This window comes from Adelges cooleyi, unplaced genomic scaffold, assembly GCF_023614345.1.
Source record: "Adelges cooleyi isolate 19-005CV unplaced genomic scaffold, UGA_ACOO_1.1 ACOO_flye_CR_arks_rails_tigmint_CR_PRNA_574, whole genome shotgun sequence".
Taxonomy (NCBI): Eukaryota; Metazoa; Arthropoda; class Insecta; order Hemiptera; family Adelgidae; genus Adelges; species Adelges cooleyi.
This window is the reverse complement of record NW_026096268.1, coordinates 6385159-6405849: the sequence shown is the minus strand read 5'-3', so window position 1 is coordinate 6405849 and position 20691 is coordinate 6385159. Positions and strand designations below refer to the sequence as shown.

Below are 20691 nucleotides of genomic sequence, written 5' to 3'. Positions count from 1 at the left end.
GCCACGAGTCGTTGGCTTAACGCCAATACGATTAAAATAAACATGTGGCGGTGTTACTGAATCGAGATCCACTAGATACACCGATGAAGTGTAAATGGGGGAGGGGGGAACTAAACAGTTTTGTTTTTAAATGAAACCGGGCATTATAAGTTAAGCTGGTAGCACAGAATCACGGATGTACACACATAAATCCCGCAAAAATGGCCGACGCCGACTTTCATTATTATCACCAATTATTTTATTTTATAATATCAGCTGTGTCAAGTGATAAGAAACAGCGTTATAGTCAACCGATACGACAAACATATATTTTTGACGCTTTTAGTCTGTACAACTATCAAATGGTCTAAAACATAATATTGTCCTTCTTCTAAACGGGTCCTGAGGATTATTCCGATAATCAACCGACTGTATTATATTTTTCCCTAATCACAAACTTCCAATCAACTCCACTTGCTTGTCTTGAACCCCCCCCCCCTCCCTTTTTTTGGATCTTTTGCATTACACCATCACTAAATCATCATCGCGATGAATTAAACCGTTGCCAAAGGCGCGACTGGTTGGTTTTTGATCGGTTTTCCACAAACCACTGTGTGGTGTACCTAAGTGTGTGTGTGCGGAAATTCAGTTAGTCAGCGTTTGACAAGTGTGCTGCGTTTATAAAATAATTATACAGTAAAGTTGCGCACCGTTGGCTGGCTGACCGGCCAGCAGCTATTGTTGTGTACTCGGTAGTCGAGTATTTTCCGCCAAAACCTACTGTAATAATAAATACAATTACCTTCTACTATAATTCCCAGCGATTAATAAAAAAAATGTAATTGTATACTGCATTTTTATTTTCATGCGTCGACGACGTTCGATGACTGTGACGGCGATGTACGGCTTAAAAGTATCCATTGTTCGTTCGGTTAGTTACCGTTTTTTTTCTCGGCGCTAATTACAATTAAAATTAAAAATTGTTTAGAGACCAATGTCGTCGTAGACAGTGCGCTCGTTAGGTTAAAAGTAGGGTGAACGCGTTGCTCGGAATTTTGTTGGTGTTTTAACGCGCTAGTTAAGATATTGTCGTACACGTTTTGTGCTTTTAAACTTAAAAATTCGCGGTCGCCAATCTACGCACCTTTCAAACAATGATCTACCGTCCATCTGGTGTCTTTTTGTCGCTATGTTTAGGCCCCCAAGACGTTTGATCCTCAGATTCTCCGTCTGGCATTTTCCCCAAAGGAAAGATGCATTTATTTTAATTTAAAACGCAATGTTACACAATTTATGGAACGGTTATATTATTTATTGTTTATATTACAGTAGTATTCAAAAATATACATCTTTGTATGCACAACGTTTCATATTTGAAACAATTCAAAATTTGGCGTTTTCCGCGAAACTATATGTATATATAACTAATAAAAAATGTTTTTCATTTTTAAGTACTATTTTGTACGTTCAGAGTACATATTTTTCACAATAAATCATGCAGTCAAGGGTTAAGTACGCGTTACTTTAAATTGTCAGTAAACCTGTCAACTCGCATGTTTTAGTTTTTTTTCACGTTTTAGTTATATTTTTGTAATAAAATATTCGTTTGATTTTTTTTTTTTTTTGGTTTGTAGACTTATCACGTCAAGATCATTAATTCGTTTAACGTGTCTGGTTTGGACAGATACATTTTGACGTTTATATTGTCCGGATTATACCGGTTTAGTATAATCCAGACAATATTATAAATATAGCCTAAACGACGTGTAATACAGTCCAGATCTTGCCTTGGACATAAGGGTATTCATATCATTTTTATTTTTATTCACTGTTACAAGTATAACCGGGTAATTTAATTTTCTTATTGTTTTTTAAAAGTAAATTTAGTAGTATCGAACAGACAAAACGTCAGAACTGGATTAAGAAGTAGGTAAAATTAACGTTTACAGTGTAATACAATTTATTTTTTGCTGGTTCATTTAATGTTGACGTAAAGTCCAATTAAAAAAAAAAAATACAATTATTCGAGTACTTGCTGTATATATATTTGTTTTAGTATAAAAATATATGTCTACAGACTTTTTATCGTCGTCATCCTTTTTGTATCCAGCGAATTGATTAATATTTTTAATGAGTAATTCTTGTTGCCTTCGCAAATATGGTTATCAAAAACTTTTCAGTCAATTTCAAATTACAGTAATTACCTGTTTTTTTTTCTTCTTTTACTCAAGGTATTTTCTTAACAAATAATTTCATTATATCATTCAATTTCGTTCCGAGAGTTTTCATTTGTTAGCGTTTAAACAATACTTAAAGTAAAAGTATGCTATATTTTTGATCACTAATGAATACCGTTCATGGTTTAAAAAAAAAGTAAAGAAAAAAAGTTTACCCTAATTAATAACTATTATTGGCAATATTGGAATGTTGAACAATTTAAATGTATTTATGATTTTTGCATAGACTTATTTATTGATGGACAATGTAAAAAAAAAAGTTTGTTGAAGGCGTAACGTGCATTTGCTTGCATTATTTTAAACAACAATAATATTATTTGTTTTTTATGCATTTTGAATCCTTCTATATTTGTTCTGCTTATATATAGGGTACAAAAGTGTACTACAAACTATGTATTTATTTACTTACTCTTTACATGTGAAGGGCTGCGGGAAAAAAAAGATCTATGTAAATTTTTTTTGAAAATGAGATTTTGGTATCAAATTATTTGTATTGATGTATTGTATCTTTCATGCGCTCGAACCAGGGAAAAAAACAAATTAGTCGAGAGTAACGACCGCCGGAAGCTTAGGCATACAGGCAAAATGTATTACGTTTTGAAATTAAAAACATGATTTTCTCAGAATGTTAAAAAATTGACATTGATCTTTTTTTCCCGCAGCCCTTCATGTGTGTATGTTGGTTTTTTTTTGACATTTTCAATTGGCTTGTAATTAAAAAATATATTCATTTTCATACAACTATGCGGCTAACGCTGTCGTGTATTTGCGCTTTATAATATTTTCGTTAGAACTCTATCGCCGTAGGCAAGAAATATTTCCAACTGTTTTTTTTTTGTTTAGTCTATTTATCATCCGGTTTATAGTTGTTTGAAAAAAACTACATATTTCAATTAGTCATGACCAGATGGTGGACGTTAGTTTTTTTTTGTATTGATTTTAAATTTAAATTTCAACATTTTTTTAAAAATATTCGATTAAAAAATGTTAAATATTAATATATTGTTGGACAGTATTTATATATTTACAGAACACCAATTAAGCTTAGAAGTTGATGAACAAACATTTTAAAACTAAAAAAAGGAATTTTAGACTTTTCTATGACAAATTGTTGAATATACCTGGACAGGTGGCTATACAATTAGCAGTTCATAAATATTTAAAAAATTGTATTATCATTTATTTATTTTTCCTGTTCTTTATGGGTTCGTCTCATTACTAGTGAAGTGACCCTTTCAGCGGTTGATCCGGTGAACGTCCGCTTGTCTTTGGTTAGGTGAGTGAACCCTGAAGTGAGTTAAATACCGTAGTAGTAACTGCTGTAGCAGAAATAATAAATACAACCGAGTTATGTGTTTATGCCCACTTAGTAAGCGATGGACGAGAACAAACGGCCAGAAAGAGCATACACACGTTAGTTAATAATAATAATAGGTAGGTAGCCGTATTAGACTACTTACAGATAAAATATATTCAAAAAACATTAGCCTCTCATTCAGCAATTGCAGAGCAGCTTGGGAAGCATAATGTTAAAACTAAAGACTTAGCGTTGGAGGTTCGAAGCTAGCAAAAAAAAAGATTTACTAATGATTGTTAAGCTTATATTTAAATTACTAAATAATGATATTGAATGTCCAGAGTTATTAGCTCAAGTTCCCTACACAGTAAATTAAAAATCCTCCATTAGAAATACAAATACAGTGTTCACGCTCCTTTTGACAGACTTTTTATAATTAATAATTTTATTATTATTTTTTATGATTCTCTAGCCAAGGTTCTAAATTAACATACAATGTTCGATATCACATGTATATTATATTGTATATGATTATAGTATAATATTGTGTATTATATTATATTTTGTTATTTATATTCTTTGATTCATAATGTAATTTAATGCCATTATTATTTTATGTTACTCGAGTACTACTCGCGTTTGAAACGGCAAAAATTGTTGTTTCTTTAAAATATATATTATTATTAATTATTATTATTAAAATCACTCTTGAAGAATTTTCAAGTCGACACCTTCTCTAGTTGCGCCGCTGATTTTTTTAAGAATTCCGGTAATTTTTCAGTAGCTTTTTTCTCTGCAGCTCAGCTTGTAAAACTTGTATACAACACCGTGGCTTGTCCTTATTCGAGACGAAAAACATTATAGTCCAATTAGACCTAAATCGACGCGTTTAAAAACAAATACCGCCAATAATGCAACGACACGTGCCGGATAACATAAAAACTAGATTTTTACTGCCTTTCTGGTCGTATATTAGTGCAATTCGCGTAATCCCCATTGGGTGGGGGGTGGGGTAGTCACCGGTAAGGAGTTAATCTAATATCATTTTCGTCTCGGGGTTTGGAAGCATTTTTGTTTTTTTTATTTCCCTGCGCGCTTTTGGTACTCCAAGCCTTCTCACTCACTCTCTCTCTAAATTTATTTATATAGTTTTTTCATGGCCCGGCACAAGTAGCGCGACTCGTAAAATCAACAGTCATAATATAGTAATAAAATGAAAAAAAAAAAAATTAAATCCCTCCGAGGACTTAGCGGTCGTTTTTCATAGATGCGAGCCCGTCCACGATTTTTAAAACCGTGTACATTATAAAAAAAAATAAAAAAACTTTTTCGTTTCGATATTATTAATAATGAAAATCGATTTTTTAAAAATCGAAAATTAAGTACACAGCGCAAGGTACGCCTGTATAATATAATATATATACACCCATATTCTTTTATGGGTTTAACGTCCAACCGTACATTTTCCCCCGTGGCTTATGGCTTTTTGGGATTTTCGTTCGCATCTCCTGTGTGGCCGATTCTTCGGCCGGCTCTTTATCCTTTTTATTTTTTTTTTAGTGTCCTTTCGAAACGGCAAACACATATTTATTACCAATCATTTATATAAAAACCGTACGTATATTATCATGTTTTATTGTTCACGTTAAATATCATAATAAAACCGCAGCAACAGCCAGACGAATGCGCCAACAAGATTTACAATTATAATAAACTATTGTTTCGATATTTTGTATACCTATATAACCCAACCTACCTGTAGAAAATACATTTCCCTTCGCTGTAGAAGGTGTTTTTGTAGTTTTATTGTTTTCTTGTAATTATAATTGATCAATAAAATAAAATAAAAATGGCGACGTCACGCGCGTTTTCATATCTATTGCCGTTGTCGTTTTCTCCATTTTTTTATTCTGCAACGGAAATTAAAAATTACATTGTTTATCATCCGACGACGATGGCTTATCTTCGTGGATTATTCACGAGCAATTTTACTCCATACTAGGTATCGCAACAACCTCAGCGATTGCATATCTGACACATAAACCAACGGCTGTTCAAAATCTGGCCACATGCCTGGCAAATGTTTTTTTCTTCAAAATACCGTTAGATTTTGGATTTTTGTTCGCCAATTTCATCTCGACCGAATAGACCCGCTTAAAAACATTGATTTTGCTCGCTCAAAACCATATAGATGATGATAATCACATTTTAAGAAAATCTTTGATCGTTATGAAGATGAAAAGCGTGAGAAATAGATTATCCAAACGCTATGACATTTTACATCATTCTTTTAAGAAACTAATCTAACCTGACCTGACGCCGTTTAGTTGTTTGCTACTCGTTTTATAACAAAAAATTTGATGGCTTATTGTAAGACGTTATTATACGTCTAAATGACACGTTGCGTTGGTAAAATAATAGTTTAAACGTTTATAGACTGTTTAGAAAGTCTCAAATTCATTGTCGGTTGTAAAAAAGAGAAAAAATAAAATTGTACAAAATACTTTTTACAATGTTTTACGGAAGCTTCTGGAAGGCGTTATCGGCAGTAAAGATATTGTCTGGCAAATGTACCTACTTGTGTGTAGTGTGTAATTTCCGCGGCGCCCGTGCTATGTTATTAAGAATAATATCATTGTCGTGATGACCCTTGTCCGAAACCTAAAACAAAAGACACACAAACGGAGATTAATGGGGTGAAGGTGGGTGTGGGTTGAGCACAGTCGGAAACGGCCTTTTTTCTCTTCCTTTGCTCCTGCGAAGGTGTAATTGCCGTGAAATCACCGTTCGAAAGTATAACGTGGCGCGGCAAATAGCGGTCGCGTTTTCCGAAATTACCGAAACGGCCGCGATGGTCGGTGAGGCAAGGGGTGGGTGGGGGGAGGCGGTTAAGTCCAGTGCAATGTTAATCGCGAGGAAATTGTCTGGAAAAGTACACACGTCCGGAATACGAAAAACCTCATTGCGGGTTAAAACTTCCGCCATTGTGTTTGTGTATATAAATATGTATAAAACACCGCACCGGAGCCGAACATTTCATTGCCAGCCTGCGGGATATAATATTAATAACACGAAAAGTATAGGTGTATATTGTTAATGTGCTCTCGCAGTATTGTGCGTGTACATTTGAGGAAAACAATAAGGGCTCAAACGGACCGTGTGTGTGTGTGTGTTCTACATAATACTCCGTACAAGACTCGTAAATAAACCAGCCCCCCCACCCTCTGTCTCGCCGGATCTGCATTAGGTTTCCTGGTTTTTTAACTTTTTATTTCTGTTCGGTTGCAACGAACACGTTTCAGACCATCCCTTCCGATACAACAATTGATGGCTGCGTTTGTTAACGCTGATGTTAGGCTTAAAAAAAAAAAATTTTTTTAAAAAAAAGCGCGGGCTTAAAAATCCCGCGCTGTTCAATTGTGCGTTAACAAACGACAAACGGCGGCACTACACAAGTAATTGTCGAGCGTTGTTGACTCTTCTTTCTCCTCGTTTAGAGAAACACTTGACCTTTTCGCGCTAGTCTTTTGTAAACCACTGCCTGTAGTGTAGTCGCACGGCTGACCGTTTGGCTTTTGCATTGCATTTTGCTTGAACGTCGTTTAGATGTACATCTTAAGATCGGCCTCGGCTCGAAGGCGCCTCGCAGACGACCCTGTTTACAATAAAGAAGTCTGGCAACTCCGAACGGATATTGCAAAACGCGTTGAGCTCGCAGACAAATGTGGATTTTTTTGTTTTATTTTTTTCTTACCACCTTGTACGCGCCCCTTAACTCGAATATTTAATACGTTCCCGGACGCCAATAGTTAACTAACGCTATGAATTGTGTTTGACGCGAGCCAAAATTTTGGGATTAAACGCTGTAGATTATTATTTGGGCATATCCGAATTTGGCATTATTTTTTTGATTTCCAGCGACAACGGTTGTGTAACGCCCACGGTGATACTTGTTTCGTGTATGAAGACTTGCTAATATAGTTTACACGGAACTTCGGTCCGTTTTCGCTGTAAGCTAAACCGTTGAACAAGGCAAAGCATGTAAATGGCAAAGGAGGACACGGGGTAAACGAAATTACTTGGCTTTAAATGTTATCGTTTTCATTATATATGACATATCAAAGGGGTTGTCGTTTTTGTATACTCAAGGTCAAATCGTCTTCGGTTTTTCAATTTTATTAATGAAGTTTTCGCTAACCACAAGCCAAGTTCAACGGTAGACATCGTTCCTGACCGACTTACCTTACAAAACGATCGGGTTAATATCGAAAATGTGATTTTGTTTTTTTGTTTCCGTCCAAAAATCTTGGGCTGGTACCTCCCAAAAAGTCGAGACCTTTGGGTTAGTTACATTTCTTGGTTAGAATTTCTCTAATTATGTACTTTTTAGGAGATTTTTAAACCTCTAATACGTGTTCGGATAATAATTTTTTAATTTTTTGTCTACTTGTATGTTTTTTTTTAAATGAAAAAATAGAATTTCCTACAACCGGTGTAAGTTGGTTTTGGCGAGATTCAAAATGGCGGTATATCTGTAGGCCAGGAGGAGGGGGGACGTCAGTTGAGTGTGTGTATCGATTCTTAGACTTTATGTAATCCGAAGGGTTATCGAGACTGTTAATTATTAATATGTTCAAGGATTGTCGTCGAACTCTTTGATACAACAAACGCTTACGCAATAAAGCGTTTGGTTATGTTAACAAATGGTTTTATTATTAAAACACCTACGCGATAAAAAAAAAACAAAAAGGTACAAATGTGGTTTTGTTATTATTTTTCAATCAATGGCCAACCGCTGTTGTTGTTTATGCAATATCAATTAGACGACACCCTCACCTTGCCCGAGATAAGTGCTGCGCAAATTATTACCGCGTTATAAACGTTTGTAACGCGATTAGTAGTAGCATTACTCACTGAGTTGGTTCGGTAGTTATATATATAATTTTCCATACCATTTGTATAAAATAAAAAAAAATATGGGGGGGGGAGGGCTGAATTTTGGGACACGCTACTATAATAGAGTCGAAACGACACGCGCAAAAGTCCACTGGGACAATACACACACCAACGCGAGCTTTTAGTTGTCAAACAAATAATTTTTGATATCACAAATTTATAGTTGTTACTCGCGTCGTACCCGAGGGTTTTAAAAAATATTATGTATATATTCATACTCTGTCTCACAAGAGAACGGTACTGCGCATAAACCAAAAACGCCGTTACTCAGTCGTTTACTTTTCGTCTGCGCAGGCGCAAATTGTATAATTCCAAAATGTTTACTAATCGATTATCGACAAGACCTAATGAAAATCTGCCTCTTATCTATCGCATATTTCTGTTATCAGTTGATTTTATTTAGCCATTTTCGTAACGGTAAAGACGGACATTTTTTTTTTTTTTACACCAATAATAAATAAATAGTTTTCGTTGTAAACCAATCGAACTTTCTCTCTGAAAACGTTTTATCTTCTTCGGCCGTATCATCTCAGTTCTCGTCAGTGTGAGGTGTATTATAATTTTAAAATATTTGTATATTATAATAATATTATCATATACATAATATATTATGTATAATATTATGTATAACGGCCCACGCGATGATAATAAACGAGGAGACGGTAGCTGTCACGTTTATATAGGTATTCCGATCACCGCGGAGATAAAATAATTGCATTTTTTCCCCCTATCCAGTTTAACGATGAATACACCTTTGGATAATATTATTATATAATAATATATTTATTATATTCTCGTATAAACGTAGTAAATTATGAAGTAGTACGGTTTTTTATTGACAACGTTTTTAATGTAGAAAATCATTTTTATCGTTTTCCCAAAGCTGTCGTTGCCATCAGCGTTGTTGTGTTTAAGGTGAAAATAAATAGGCTTATGCCGTGTTATTTCCAGCACGGTCGTTAAAAATGTTTTTAATTAGGGCAGCATCGGGTTGGCTTTTACGTTGAAAACCTTTCAGTGTCATTTAATCGTTTGTATTATCAACACTTTTATTTGTCCCATATATCAGACAAGCTGTGTCGTTGTCTAGGTCGGTTTTCTCTCGGTACTCGTGTCATTAAAAAAATATTATCATAATATAATTATATCTATTTTTTCTATGATGCACACGTTTTCTTCTTCTTCTTCTAATTTTCCCCTAACGATCAAAATAGGTTTTTTCGAGTAAAAGAAAATTGTACTAAGGACCGTGAAGCATAACGTACCTCCTATACGTGCCGCACGAGGCTTCGCTCGACGGCGTCTCGTCTTCTTTGCACGAATCCACTTTAATTGAACTTGGAAATTGGTATGCAGGTACACACTCGAGCACTTAGGCAAAACCCGTATTATTTATTCTCAAACAATTTATGCGTACGGTGTAAGGTCATTCGGGTAAATATTTAATCTCGGCACGACGGACACTACCGGAGATAATATATATATATTCCAAAACCGAAATTGCATGCTTACCCCACATAAGTACGACGCGAATATGTGTGTTCCCAGTTAGTATATAATGTATGATATGCTGTGGGTGTGTTTGATTTACCTGTGTAAAATCGATTGACCCATAACTGGGTTTATGTATGTCTGTTAAAAAATAACAACAGTACGTTTATATTGATACGTTAAGTTAATTAATTTTTTTGAAATATTTCATATAGGTAAAAAAAAATGTCATGTGTGTTATGTTATGATTTTTTTTTTACTACTAGTAATAACGGCAGACACCTAATTAAGTTAAAATTGCTATAGATATTATGTTTCACAAACATTACATTATACAAATTACCATAATGCATGTTGAATAAGTGCATATTAACTTAAATTCAAGTACATTTTAACTGGGTAAAACATAATCATTTTGTGAAATCAAATAGTATTTATTTTATTCAAGTACATTACATATATAATGTTAAACTTAAATTATAAATTGTAATACAAATTATACACAAATGTATGTTTTAATACGTCAAGTAGGGAGAAATAAGTGATGTCATTTGGATGGCTTTTCAGAAAAAAACGAATTAGGCCCGTCCATTAACGTGTTAATCAAGTTTGAGTTTTGCATGTATGTGTGTGTTTTAAACCGAACCGTGTGTGGTTTTACTGGCTATATACTTGGAGATGGTGTTGTTTTTGAATACCGGTATTATAATATGGTGACATACGCAAATATTTTTCCAGTTGTCCGCAGTTTTCCTGTACCGCCATGCAAGCTTACAACAATATTACGGTTGCCCAATGTTGTAAATCTGCTTATCTGTGTTATCCAGTCTGTCCAAACAAGTTTTCATCATAATAATACTAAAACTATAGTTTCGAGATTCCACCGTGGACGTGGCCACTTTTTTTATATCGTCATAGTATCACTTACACCGAATATATATGTATAATTTTATAATTTATACATTTTCTAATCAACTAATGAATTTAAATTTATTAAAAAAAAATCATTGTTTCAAATTTCACTCTCTGTAGTGTGATTCATACCGAAAAACCCAGAAAATCAAAATAAACCGGTTACGAACACCTTTATCGTCTACCAAATGATTCAGAGCTGTGTGCTGACTTTTGTTTATCTTATCTGAAACCAGCGTTTTAGACTGTGTTTAATTCGATAGGGAATACTACTTTGGCATGCTCTGTTTGATGTTTCGATGTCTGTTTGACGGCGGTCGGTCCGACCCGTGCCCTACTCATATCCAACCGATATTTATAATAAGTTAATATATTATGTGAACCGTCGTTGACTAAAACTAACTTCGCCGGCAAACACTGGTAACTCAATTGAAATAATGTCGTTTAAACTTTGCAAAGTTTATAATATTGTAAATAATTAATCTACCTCTAAAAGCGCGCGTTTATTTATTCGTTTTGAGTAGTCGCCATGTACATAATATAATATTATTATTATCTGTTACGGACACATCCACCCGAGACCTTTGCTTTAAAGCAAGCCGCATTCGTGTGCACCATAATTATGTAATTTTAGATAATACACCGTTTGGAATCACAACGCCGTACGTTTACAAATTATAATATTGCGACTAAACGGCATTTGACAACTCAAATGACTCGGAGGATAATGCCTTTGTATCGTTTGAAACGCATGTTTGATTACATTTGTAAAATATGCTAAGTAGAAACAATAACTATCGAAACCATAAGGCTCTCACCCGCGGTATAGTTCTGTCGGGTTCGATTATGACTTCATTTTTATTAAGTCGTTGCGACCGATCAATTACTTAATTGGATTCCGAATAACATATACAAGTGTATATATATTCTGGGTGTACAAAAACCAAACTAACGTTCGAGGAATTCGCGATTTTAGAATCTCAACCGTCGCTTTTCGCTCAAGCAAGCGTTCATTTTCGTCGTATCCCAACGGGAGGGAATTAAAAAAAAAAATGTTTTCATAATGTATACAAATATGCGTAAAGAAGAGGTACTGTATTATATAATATTAATCGCGTCTTAATGTTTCAATTTCGCCGAGTCGACTCGCGTTCGACTTGCACATTTATTTATACGTTGTATATTTCCTTTGGCATCGTTATATTCCATTATTATTCCCGCGCCCCTCGCCCGGTTGTCACAAGTTCCCCCGGGAAAGCCTCGGCCAATCGTTGTCGTCGTCGTCGTCGAATGCCTGCAGAACCAAAGGCGGCGACGTTTTACATAAAAATATTTTCACCAATCTTCCGTGGTCGACTGGGATGAGGGGGAGCTTCGATTATCAGACCCCCCGCCTCTCATTGCCCCCCCTCCATTCAACCCCCCCCCCCCAATAATCTGTTGGTACGTTTGGTTTATGACTTGTGGTGCTGCGTTAGACTTTGGTCGACCTGTAGCAGAAAAACGCCAATTGTTGTAAAAGAAAATTCCATTCGAGTCAAAGACATAAGTAATTTTTCAATAATGTCGCAGCTTTTTTCCCCTCTAAAATTCGATTGTTTTTTTTCTTTTTTTTTTAACGGGAACGCAGACCAATTTTCTACGCCCACTTCGCGGTAAGAGTTTCCGAAGAAGAGAATTTCACGTCGCCGTGTGAAATAACGACTGAATCGCATTTATTTGATTTTTTGTCAATTGAACCCCCAAAGCGTTATTAAATTATAATCTACTTACAAGACATTTTCGGTTGCATGCTAAGCTAAGGGAATTATCTCGGCGAATTCACATAATTTACTTTTCAAAATCAATATTCAAATAGTATTTCATGGCGGAAATATTCAACAGAAAATATGCCAATGAGATTACCATCGAAGTAAGTTAGTAGAAGGTGTGGAGTGTATAGTAGTTATAGATGCAGTAATATAATATGGTAGCCTAAACGCATATTTCTTAAGGAGTACATTATAGGTCTTTTTTTTTTTTATAAAGCTATACGAAGCATTAATGTTTCACTCTCTTATTTTATGATTTCATATATTATTGAGTTCTGTTCAATAGGTATTCGTTTGCAACAACGCAGTTGCTTAGCTATTTTTGTATGCAAAACCATACTACTTTTTTTCAATGAAGAATTTTAGCATAGTACATCTGAAAAAAATACATTTATAAAATGAAATTGTGTAATAAACATATGTTGCACTTTTGCTACAACGTGCACTGAAGGGTTAAGTCACCCCCGTTCTGTCTCTAATAACCGTCGCCGGAGGTCTAACTATGGCAGATAAACCTTTTCATTTGCGTTGGACGTTCTACCAAAGATGTTATTATACCTAAACCCGTCTCGTGCGATACATGTGTTGAGCGTATCATCATCATCATGTTGTTTATATAATATGATATAACATATATATAATATAATATTCTACTCATTTTAGTTGTCCGCATGCGAGAGAACGTTTTCATTTTACTCGAAACCGTCTGCTTGCCGCCGGGGTTGGACGTCAAACAGCCAACGTTGGCTTTTTTTCTCGGGGGTGGGGGGTAGGTAAAGGGGGATGACTTTTTCGTTAATTCGTTCCACGATTTTAAGTCGGATCCGCCGCCGGAGGACATTCGCCAACGACGTTTTGACGTATTTCTTTTTATCACGAGGAATAAAAAAAAAAAAAACGGAAAAAAAAGTTATTCTTTTGCTTTTTTACATAATATAATAATAAAAAAAACGTTCGCGCTAAACCAATTTCGGGGTAAGGAGTAACGTTTTATGACGTCGTGAAAAATGTGTCAGCCGTCCGACCGAAATAAATGTTAATATGTAAAAAACTGGAGACGTACAACCCCCCCCCCCATGTGGTGCCTTGGTAATGTGTTTGTATTTTCCCCCCCGCAAAAATCAAATTGAAACATTTTCGGCGCTCTGTTTGTCGACGGCACTGTTTATATTTTATTTATTTATTTTTTAATATACTATTTTGATGTGACCCAATGTAAATAATAATTATTGTTAATTAAGTCAAGCACCGGATGGATACGGTGAGAATAAAAAGATTTTAATTTTGCCCAATTCTGATTCTTAACTGTATCTTTTATGTGTAGCTGTTATTCTATTGTACAAAACAGTAACTTTGGCACTTCACTTCGATAAACGATTACCTTCACCTTAACGGTGACGTTTTATCATCAAACTCTGGCAACACTTGAAAACCTTCATTGTCAGAATCCACTTGATTTTCTCGACCTTAGTAAGTATATTCCATCACCGATCTCGATGGGATACTAGTTTTTATTTTAACTATTGAAACTCCCAAGTTTGTTGTCTTCAAACTTTTATCTCGATTTCGTTTTTTTCTGTGGCTAAGAACAGACCACCGTCGGTCATTTTTTGTACATTTTATAATTTCCTCCTTACACAACACAATATTTCAATTATAATATTATTTTAAACGCTTTTTGTGCGTATTATGGTAGTTTCTTGTTTTTTTTTTTAATTTTAAATTTTGTCAACGTCAATGTTTTATTTAATGTATTACTGGCAAATCAGCGATTTCAGCTAATCCGAAGGATTAATGCGATACGCTATCTACATAATATAAAACCGATTAATGTTGTGTTTTGTATTATGGCTACACGTGGTTTTTATTTTATTTTTTATTTTTTCGGTAATAGGCAGAGGTTTGTAAAACGACCCAAATGAAATAAAATATAAAAAATGTCGTTTGCTGATTAACAGCTTAGCTTAATACCGTGGGCGGCCTTTTTAGGGGAAATAAATGAGGCTTCAACGGTAGTTTGTCAATGTGTGCACTGGGTTGTGTTCGCGCGGTACAGATTTATGTATTTTTAGCAAATATAATAGCGTCTTAGACTGTAAAATCCATTAGGGATCAGTAACCTAGATGCGCGGCGAGTGGTCGGGGGGGGATGCAAGAATATGTTTCTTCTAAATATCAATCCCGGCCGCCTTTTATATTCCCTTCTGTACGGTATATTATACGATTTGGGATTTTTGCGACCCGTTTACTATTATTATTATTATTATACTTAGGGCGGCCCCCGTGTAAAACCACACCACACACCCGTCGCGCATTCTCCTCTATTGTTGTACGTATAAGAGGCGCACAATGTCTCGTTTCATCGCCGATGTAAGGTTGCCGCCTCAATTTCTTCTTCTTCTTCTTCTTCTTAGACGCGCAATTTACTTTATCCGATACAAAAGGAGCACAATATCCTACTATACTTCTTTTACCGGCCGAGTTATCCATTAGGTCTTTGGGGACACGGACAATGTTCCCGGGGTGTTGTTCGTCCCCTTGTTTCTCCACAGAGTTAATTACGTTTATCTCCTCAGCTGCGCCTACTCGCAACAGGTGGAATTTTCTTTTTTCAGAGCGGGCGGCGAGGAAAAATGGAATCTATTTTAGTTGAACTGCACTCTCCATTTTGCTCTTTCAACGCACAATAGTACACATTGTACGTGTCCCTTATTGCGAAGAAAACGGCGGAAGGGCATGGTGAGAAGAAGAAAAGAAAGAGTGGGGAAAATGTCGGTGGTTTTATGGTGCTCTCGCTCGCCGACCGTCCGGAAGAGGAGAGATTTAATTAAAAAGAAAATATATATATATATATATATTTAATTCGATTAGACGGGGCTAAAAAGAAAGAATAAAAAAAAAATGTACAGTTCGCCGCCGCCGGTGTAAGAACTTAAAGAGGATTAAAGATTTTTAATTAGACATGTTTCGACGTCGGTCTCACACGTTTTAAAACTATACTAAAACGACGATTGTTCTTGTTGGCCTGACGTGACGGTGGCGGACCTTCGAGAATGTTTTTGAAACTTAAATAATTAATTGATCGTGTTAAAAGGGAAAAATTAGCGATTAAACAAACGGTTTTTGAAGGTTATTTTTTTTGTATATAAGAATAATATAATTTGAAGAATTTCCCCTTTTCCCGATTACGTCCAAATGAAATTTCCCAAGGCTAATGGACCGGTAATAACTCTCCGCTAATTTACGTGCCCTCCACCATCCTCACGCTGTTGTGGTGTAGGGTTTCAAAGGGTTTATTATTAGTAATTTTTTTACATAACAACTTGTTGTTTTTTTTTAATGTTATGTGGTACGCCACACGTCTGAAACGTTATAATTATCATTGTAAATTGTTCAGTTGTATATCGACAAATAAATATATGATATAGTATTCCGACGACTGACTAATGGAACGCACACACGCCATTATTTAAAAAAAGAATAATAACAATAACAAAAATAGTAACGCACGGTTTTTTCCATATATATTACATATTAGTTATTTAGATTTTGCTACCTCGCAACAACGTTGTTCCTTACCGAGTAATATAGTGATTTAAAGTCAAGTGTAATTTTTGTTGTTGTTATTTATTTGCTAATTTGGTTCTTCGCGAAAACGATTTTATAATTAGTTTAATGTAAAATATCAACTTAAAGTAATACATATTACACTCAATCTAAAATATTAATTTTCCCATTCAAATTGCGCCCATTAAACTACTCTTGAGCGTTCACTCCTATTCGGATGCATAATTTTCATTGGATAGTTATTTTATTTTTCATAGTAATACAGTAAATATAGCTTACAATGTTAGTAACATAACTAACAAACAAATTGGGGATTGAGTTAAAAACTTACTCTAGGGAAGTCCGGGTTAGGTTTATTTAGCCGGGGTAACCGTATGTTGTCTAAATTACAATTCTTAACCCATTTTCTTATGTTATTTAGCAGTTATAAGTATTTTTATTTAGCATTTATTTTATTGTATATCAGATTTTACGGTGGACAGTGTCTATATTAGCCGTCCATACTTGGTCTTGTATTAACGCTCGCACGACCAACACTATAATATATACATAGACAGATAATGTTATTAAGGTTGTATAATATTCTCAAATGTCAATATATATGCACCTCGCGGTCAAAACGACATGGTCCGAATTGTTTCTCGCTTTGATATAATGTTTCTGATAACGAAAATGATGTCATCAGCATGATAATAATATTAAAGTATTCGACCACTAAGTGCCCCGGGGCTTTTCTTATTCTTATTATTGCAGCAAATACTACAATTATTATTATTATATCCGACCGAACCGGTTTGCCGTGTAACGGTACTCCTCCTCGATCCGTATAGGTTGCTGTACCTTGTGGTCGACCCTAAGCCGTGACATTCGACACACAATCGGTTGTATTATTTTTATTTTTTTCCCCCAGTTATTATTCTTGCCGAACCCCAAACGCACAACGCCGTGTGTGTGTCTGTCCGGGTGTGATGCAATCGAAATCGCCTTGGAATCTATAGAAACCGTCTACGCGAACACCGGTGTATTGTATTTGCCTACGCGTTTCGCCTTGTCAACGTACACAACATAACCCCTTCTTAATTTCTTTCCGTTTGCCAGCAGTAATAGCAGCATTACACCACCGTTGTTTCCACGTACTCCACGATCGATTTCATCCCCTCGACATTTAAGTCGGCTAGACCGAAATTGCCGTTTACTATCCCCCCATCCCCACTGCCAATCCAGTAACATGTCTTCGTCAACACCACGAGAAAGTATACACTTAACAAACTTACTCCCATGTAAAACCTCAAAAACACTATTACTCCACTAATCTGCTTTTGGCTCTTAACCGCAGATTCAACTATCGTAGAGCTCCGTCACTCTGGGTTTAGGCTGAGGGAAGTTTAGATCTTTAAGAACTGACCAATTCGCTTGAAGGATCTGGACTACCAAAACATTCTCCCTTTTTCATTGACTTAAACAAACATGTGCGTTCGTTAAATTAAAATTGAATTTTTTTTTCACATTGATGTAACAAATAAAACAACTATTTTAATACATTTTAAATATTAACTATAAATAAACTTTTTTTCTAAATGACAAAATCAAAAAAATATTTATTAAAACAAAATAATGACAATTTATTTTGAATAGAAAGTGCCATCCGAAAATGGACTTATCAAACAACGCCGAGTTAACTCATATTTTGTGATCAAATGTAATAATTGTCCTTTCTGAACCAAAGTCACCGATTATCATTAGTCGAATTAAAATGTTCAAACGCCTGTACAAGCATACTGTCTTTGCCAAATTGGTAATTGATATTTTCAATTTCCACTCCGGTCGTTGACAAAGGATCGCCGCCTTCGTCCAAAGGATGAAGATAGGATACAAAGTCGGTCCTTATATTCTATGCACCGCACACCGTGTCAAAAGTTTATTTTAGAGCTCTACGGTCGTGTCGAGTATAATACAGGGAAAATATTTATTGGTATATATATTGAAAACTTAAACCGTTAAGTGTGCGGGGAAGCGTCGAAAGTGGGTGGAGGGGAGGAATTTGCTACGGGATCTTGTTTGTATAATATAGCGATAAAATAGGTTTTTCCGGATACCGAGAGAGGATAAAACGTCTAGAGAGCAGCAGCCCTTTTGACAGAAAAATAAAAAATATTGTATACTTGACCGATCTTGAGGCGTCCGGTGTACCCGGAACTTAGGATGCTCACTCCCCTTATCACCGGTATAGCGATCAGCTCCTCGTCCGGAAGAGCACACACCTGAAACAATTGACTGTTGTAGAAAAAAAAAGTGTCTGTACCAACTTTTATATGCGCCCATACGCCGGAATGGCGTTACATTTTTTATAACCCTGCAATTTCCCACCCCTACATTATTATTATTTGATTTTTTTTTTTATCACGATTTATTTATACCTCGCCCCACCGAACATAAAATACACCTACTATGGCGCGTATAGCTCAGATTGAAATATCACACTATACTCTACAAAAGATTTGATATACTTTGTTGTCGACTTTCGTGTATACAGGGTGGGCCGCGGCAAGTCGACATTTTTGGCAATTTTTCGATAAACACCCTAATAATATGCGTACCTTTTTTAAATTCTAAATACCGCACTCGATAACTTGCCGAAAAATACTTTCAAGGTATTGTTTCGATCGATCTGAAGTTCTGGTAAACAAAATAAATAATTTAGTCATCCCTTTCTCTCGGAATACGGTGAAACTTATAATTTATTTTGATTTATGGATAGTAGGTGTCGGACGTTGGGCGTACAAATTAAACTTAATGCAAATCTAGTGTGTACCGGTAAAGTATTGAAAAATTAACCTGAAAATATGTGTGCAGGAATAATCAAAAAGCTTTATAACACGACTGAAAGTAAACATATTAATTAATTCACAGCGTTAGTCTTTAGTTTTGTCTCAATTTGTCAAATAATTGTTCGTTTAGGCTAAGTCGGTTAAGTTGGCGACCCAATAAAATGCAAGTTAAATACCAAACATTACAGCATTGGAAGAACCCGTTTTTTTTTTTTAATGGCTTTATGGGTATATATTTTTAGGTGAATATAAAAACTTTTTGCAAGACACGACAAAGACAACTGCTCTTTATTTTTCTTTCCAAAAAACATCATCTCGTTGCCATCACCACCCTGTATATTGTATATGTTATTCTTCAATCTCTCGTGCAATTGAAATTTAAATAATTCACTCTCGCGCCCCAACGTCGTGTATCACTCTTTGTATGTTTACATTATGTATCAAACTCATTTAAGGCGTGCATTGTATATTGTTTTTACTATAATATGTCTTTTTTTTTTCGCTTGTTACAGGTAAGCAATATACGACATGGACATGTTGACTTGTCAGTACATTAAACTGGAAGAATCGCCTCTGCCAAATTTCTTCAATCTCTCGTCGTACGTCACGGGATCCTTAAAGGTAAATTGGCACTGGCCCTTTACACTTTAGCAGCATCACAACTCTTTCATATAGCCGCTGCCGCCATCGTTGTCGTCGGTTTCCCTTGGGTTATTGTTATTGTTGTTGTTATTATTATTAGTATAGCATCATCGTATAGCAGACATATTATTGTATGTGTGCGTCCGGATGAAAAAGAAAGCCAACGACTCGGGACGACGGATAAAAGCCACGCCGGGTTATTAAACACCACCACCAGGTCCAACACGTGAAAATCACATAATATAACAACGGCAATTACCTTCTAAGTGCTACCCGGATATAAAATCCGTAATTGAACACGTTCGCCATCGCGTATATCCATTAGTTCGGGTAATAACGACTTGGCGGCCAACGGACCAGGGGTTTTGTCTGCTGTAAACCTTGCCCCCTCGTCTTGAACCAATTTACCCCCCCCCCCAATTTCTGTTCTCTCGTTTTCCCGCGGGACACACGACCATCGACAATATCCGTCGAGGAGGGTCTGTTTTAATGTTCATAAATAAAAATAACAATTAAACTGCAACGACTAAACAAATACAATAATAAAAAAAAATTATTTTCTTTATAATATATAGGCGCTCAGAACCTCCACTAAGCCCGGGATCTCCACTTTGGATACAACCGTCCGTCTGTATTTGTCGGTTATTTAATTATATTTATTTGTTTAATGTCTTGTACAAGAGGTACACAGACAGATATATAGATTTAATATGAAGTCATTGGATTATTACATAAACACTGTGAATATATGATCATAACCTAGCCAGTACAGTAAAATAAAATAAAATCGTCCATCCCTTCTGGACGAAAGGGTTGTTTATATAACTTTTTTTATTAAGTATAATTTGCTGAGCGTTTTTACTGCTCGATAACCATAGTTTTGGGTTGTCATTTTTAAAGTTATTAACGTTTGTTAAATTTAGGACTGGGGTGGGGTGTACCGTTCGAGTTTGAAAGGTTGTGATAGATCT

At 35.5% G+C, this 20691-nt stretch overlaps 1 protein-coding gene across 6 annotated transcripts in view; it reads left to right on the top strand.

Annotated features, from left to right (window-relative positions):
• The window catches only part of LOC126843804 (polypyrimidine tract-binding protein 1), a 158859-nt gene that overhangs the window by 66473 nt on the left and 71695 nt on the right, over positions 1–20691 (top strand). For 5 of the 6 annotated variants that reach the window (XM_050581593.1, XM_050581591.1, XM_050581592.1 and 2 more), the window contains one exon: positions 19591–19699. The exons of the other annotated variant lie outside the window; for it this stretch is intronic. In XM_050581593.1, the coding sequence (XP_050437550.1) occupies positions 19607–19699 (93 nt within the window). In that variant the 5' untranslated portion in view covers positions 19591–19606. The remainder of the gene's footprint in view (positions 1–19590; positions 19700–20691) is intronic. 6 annotated transcript variants of the gene reach the window in all.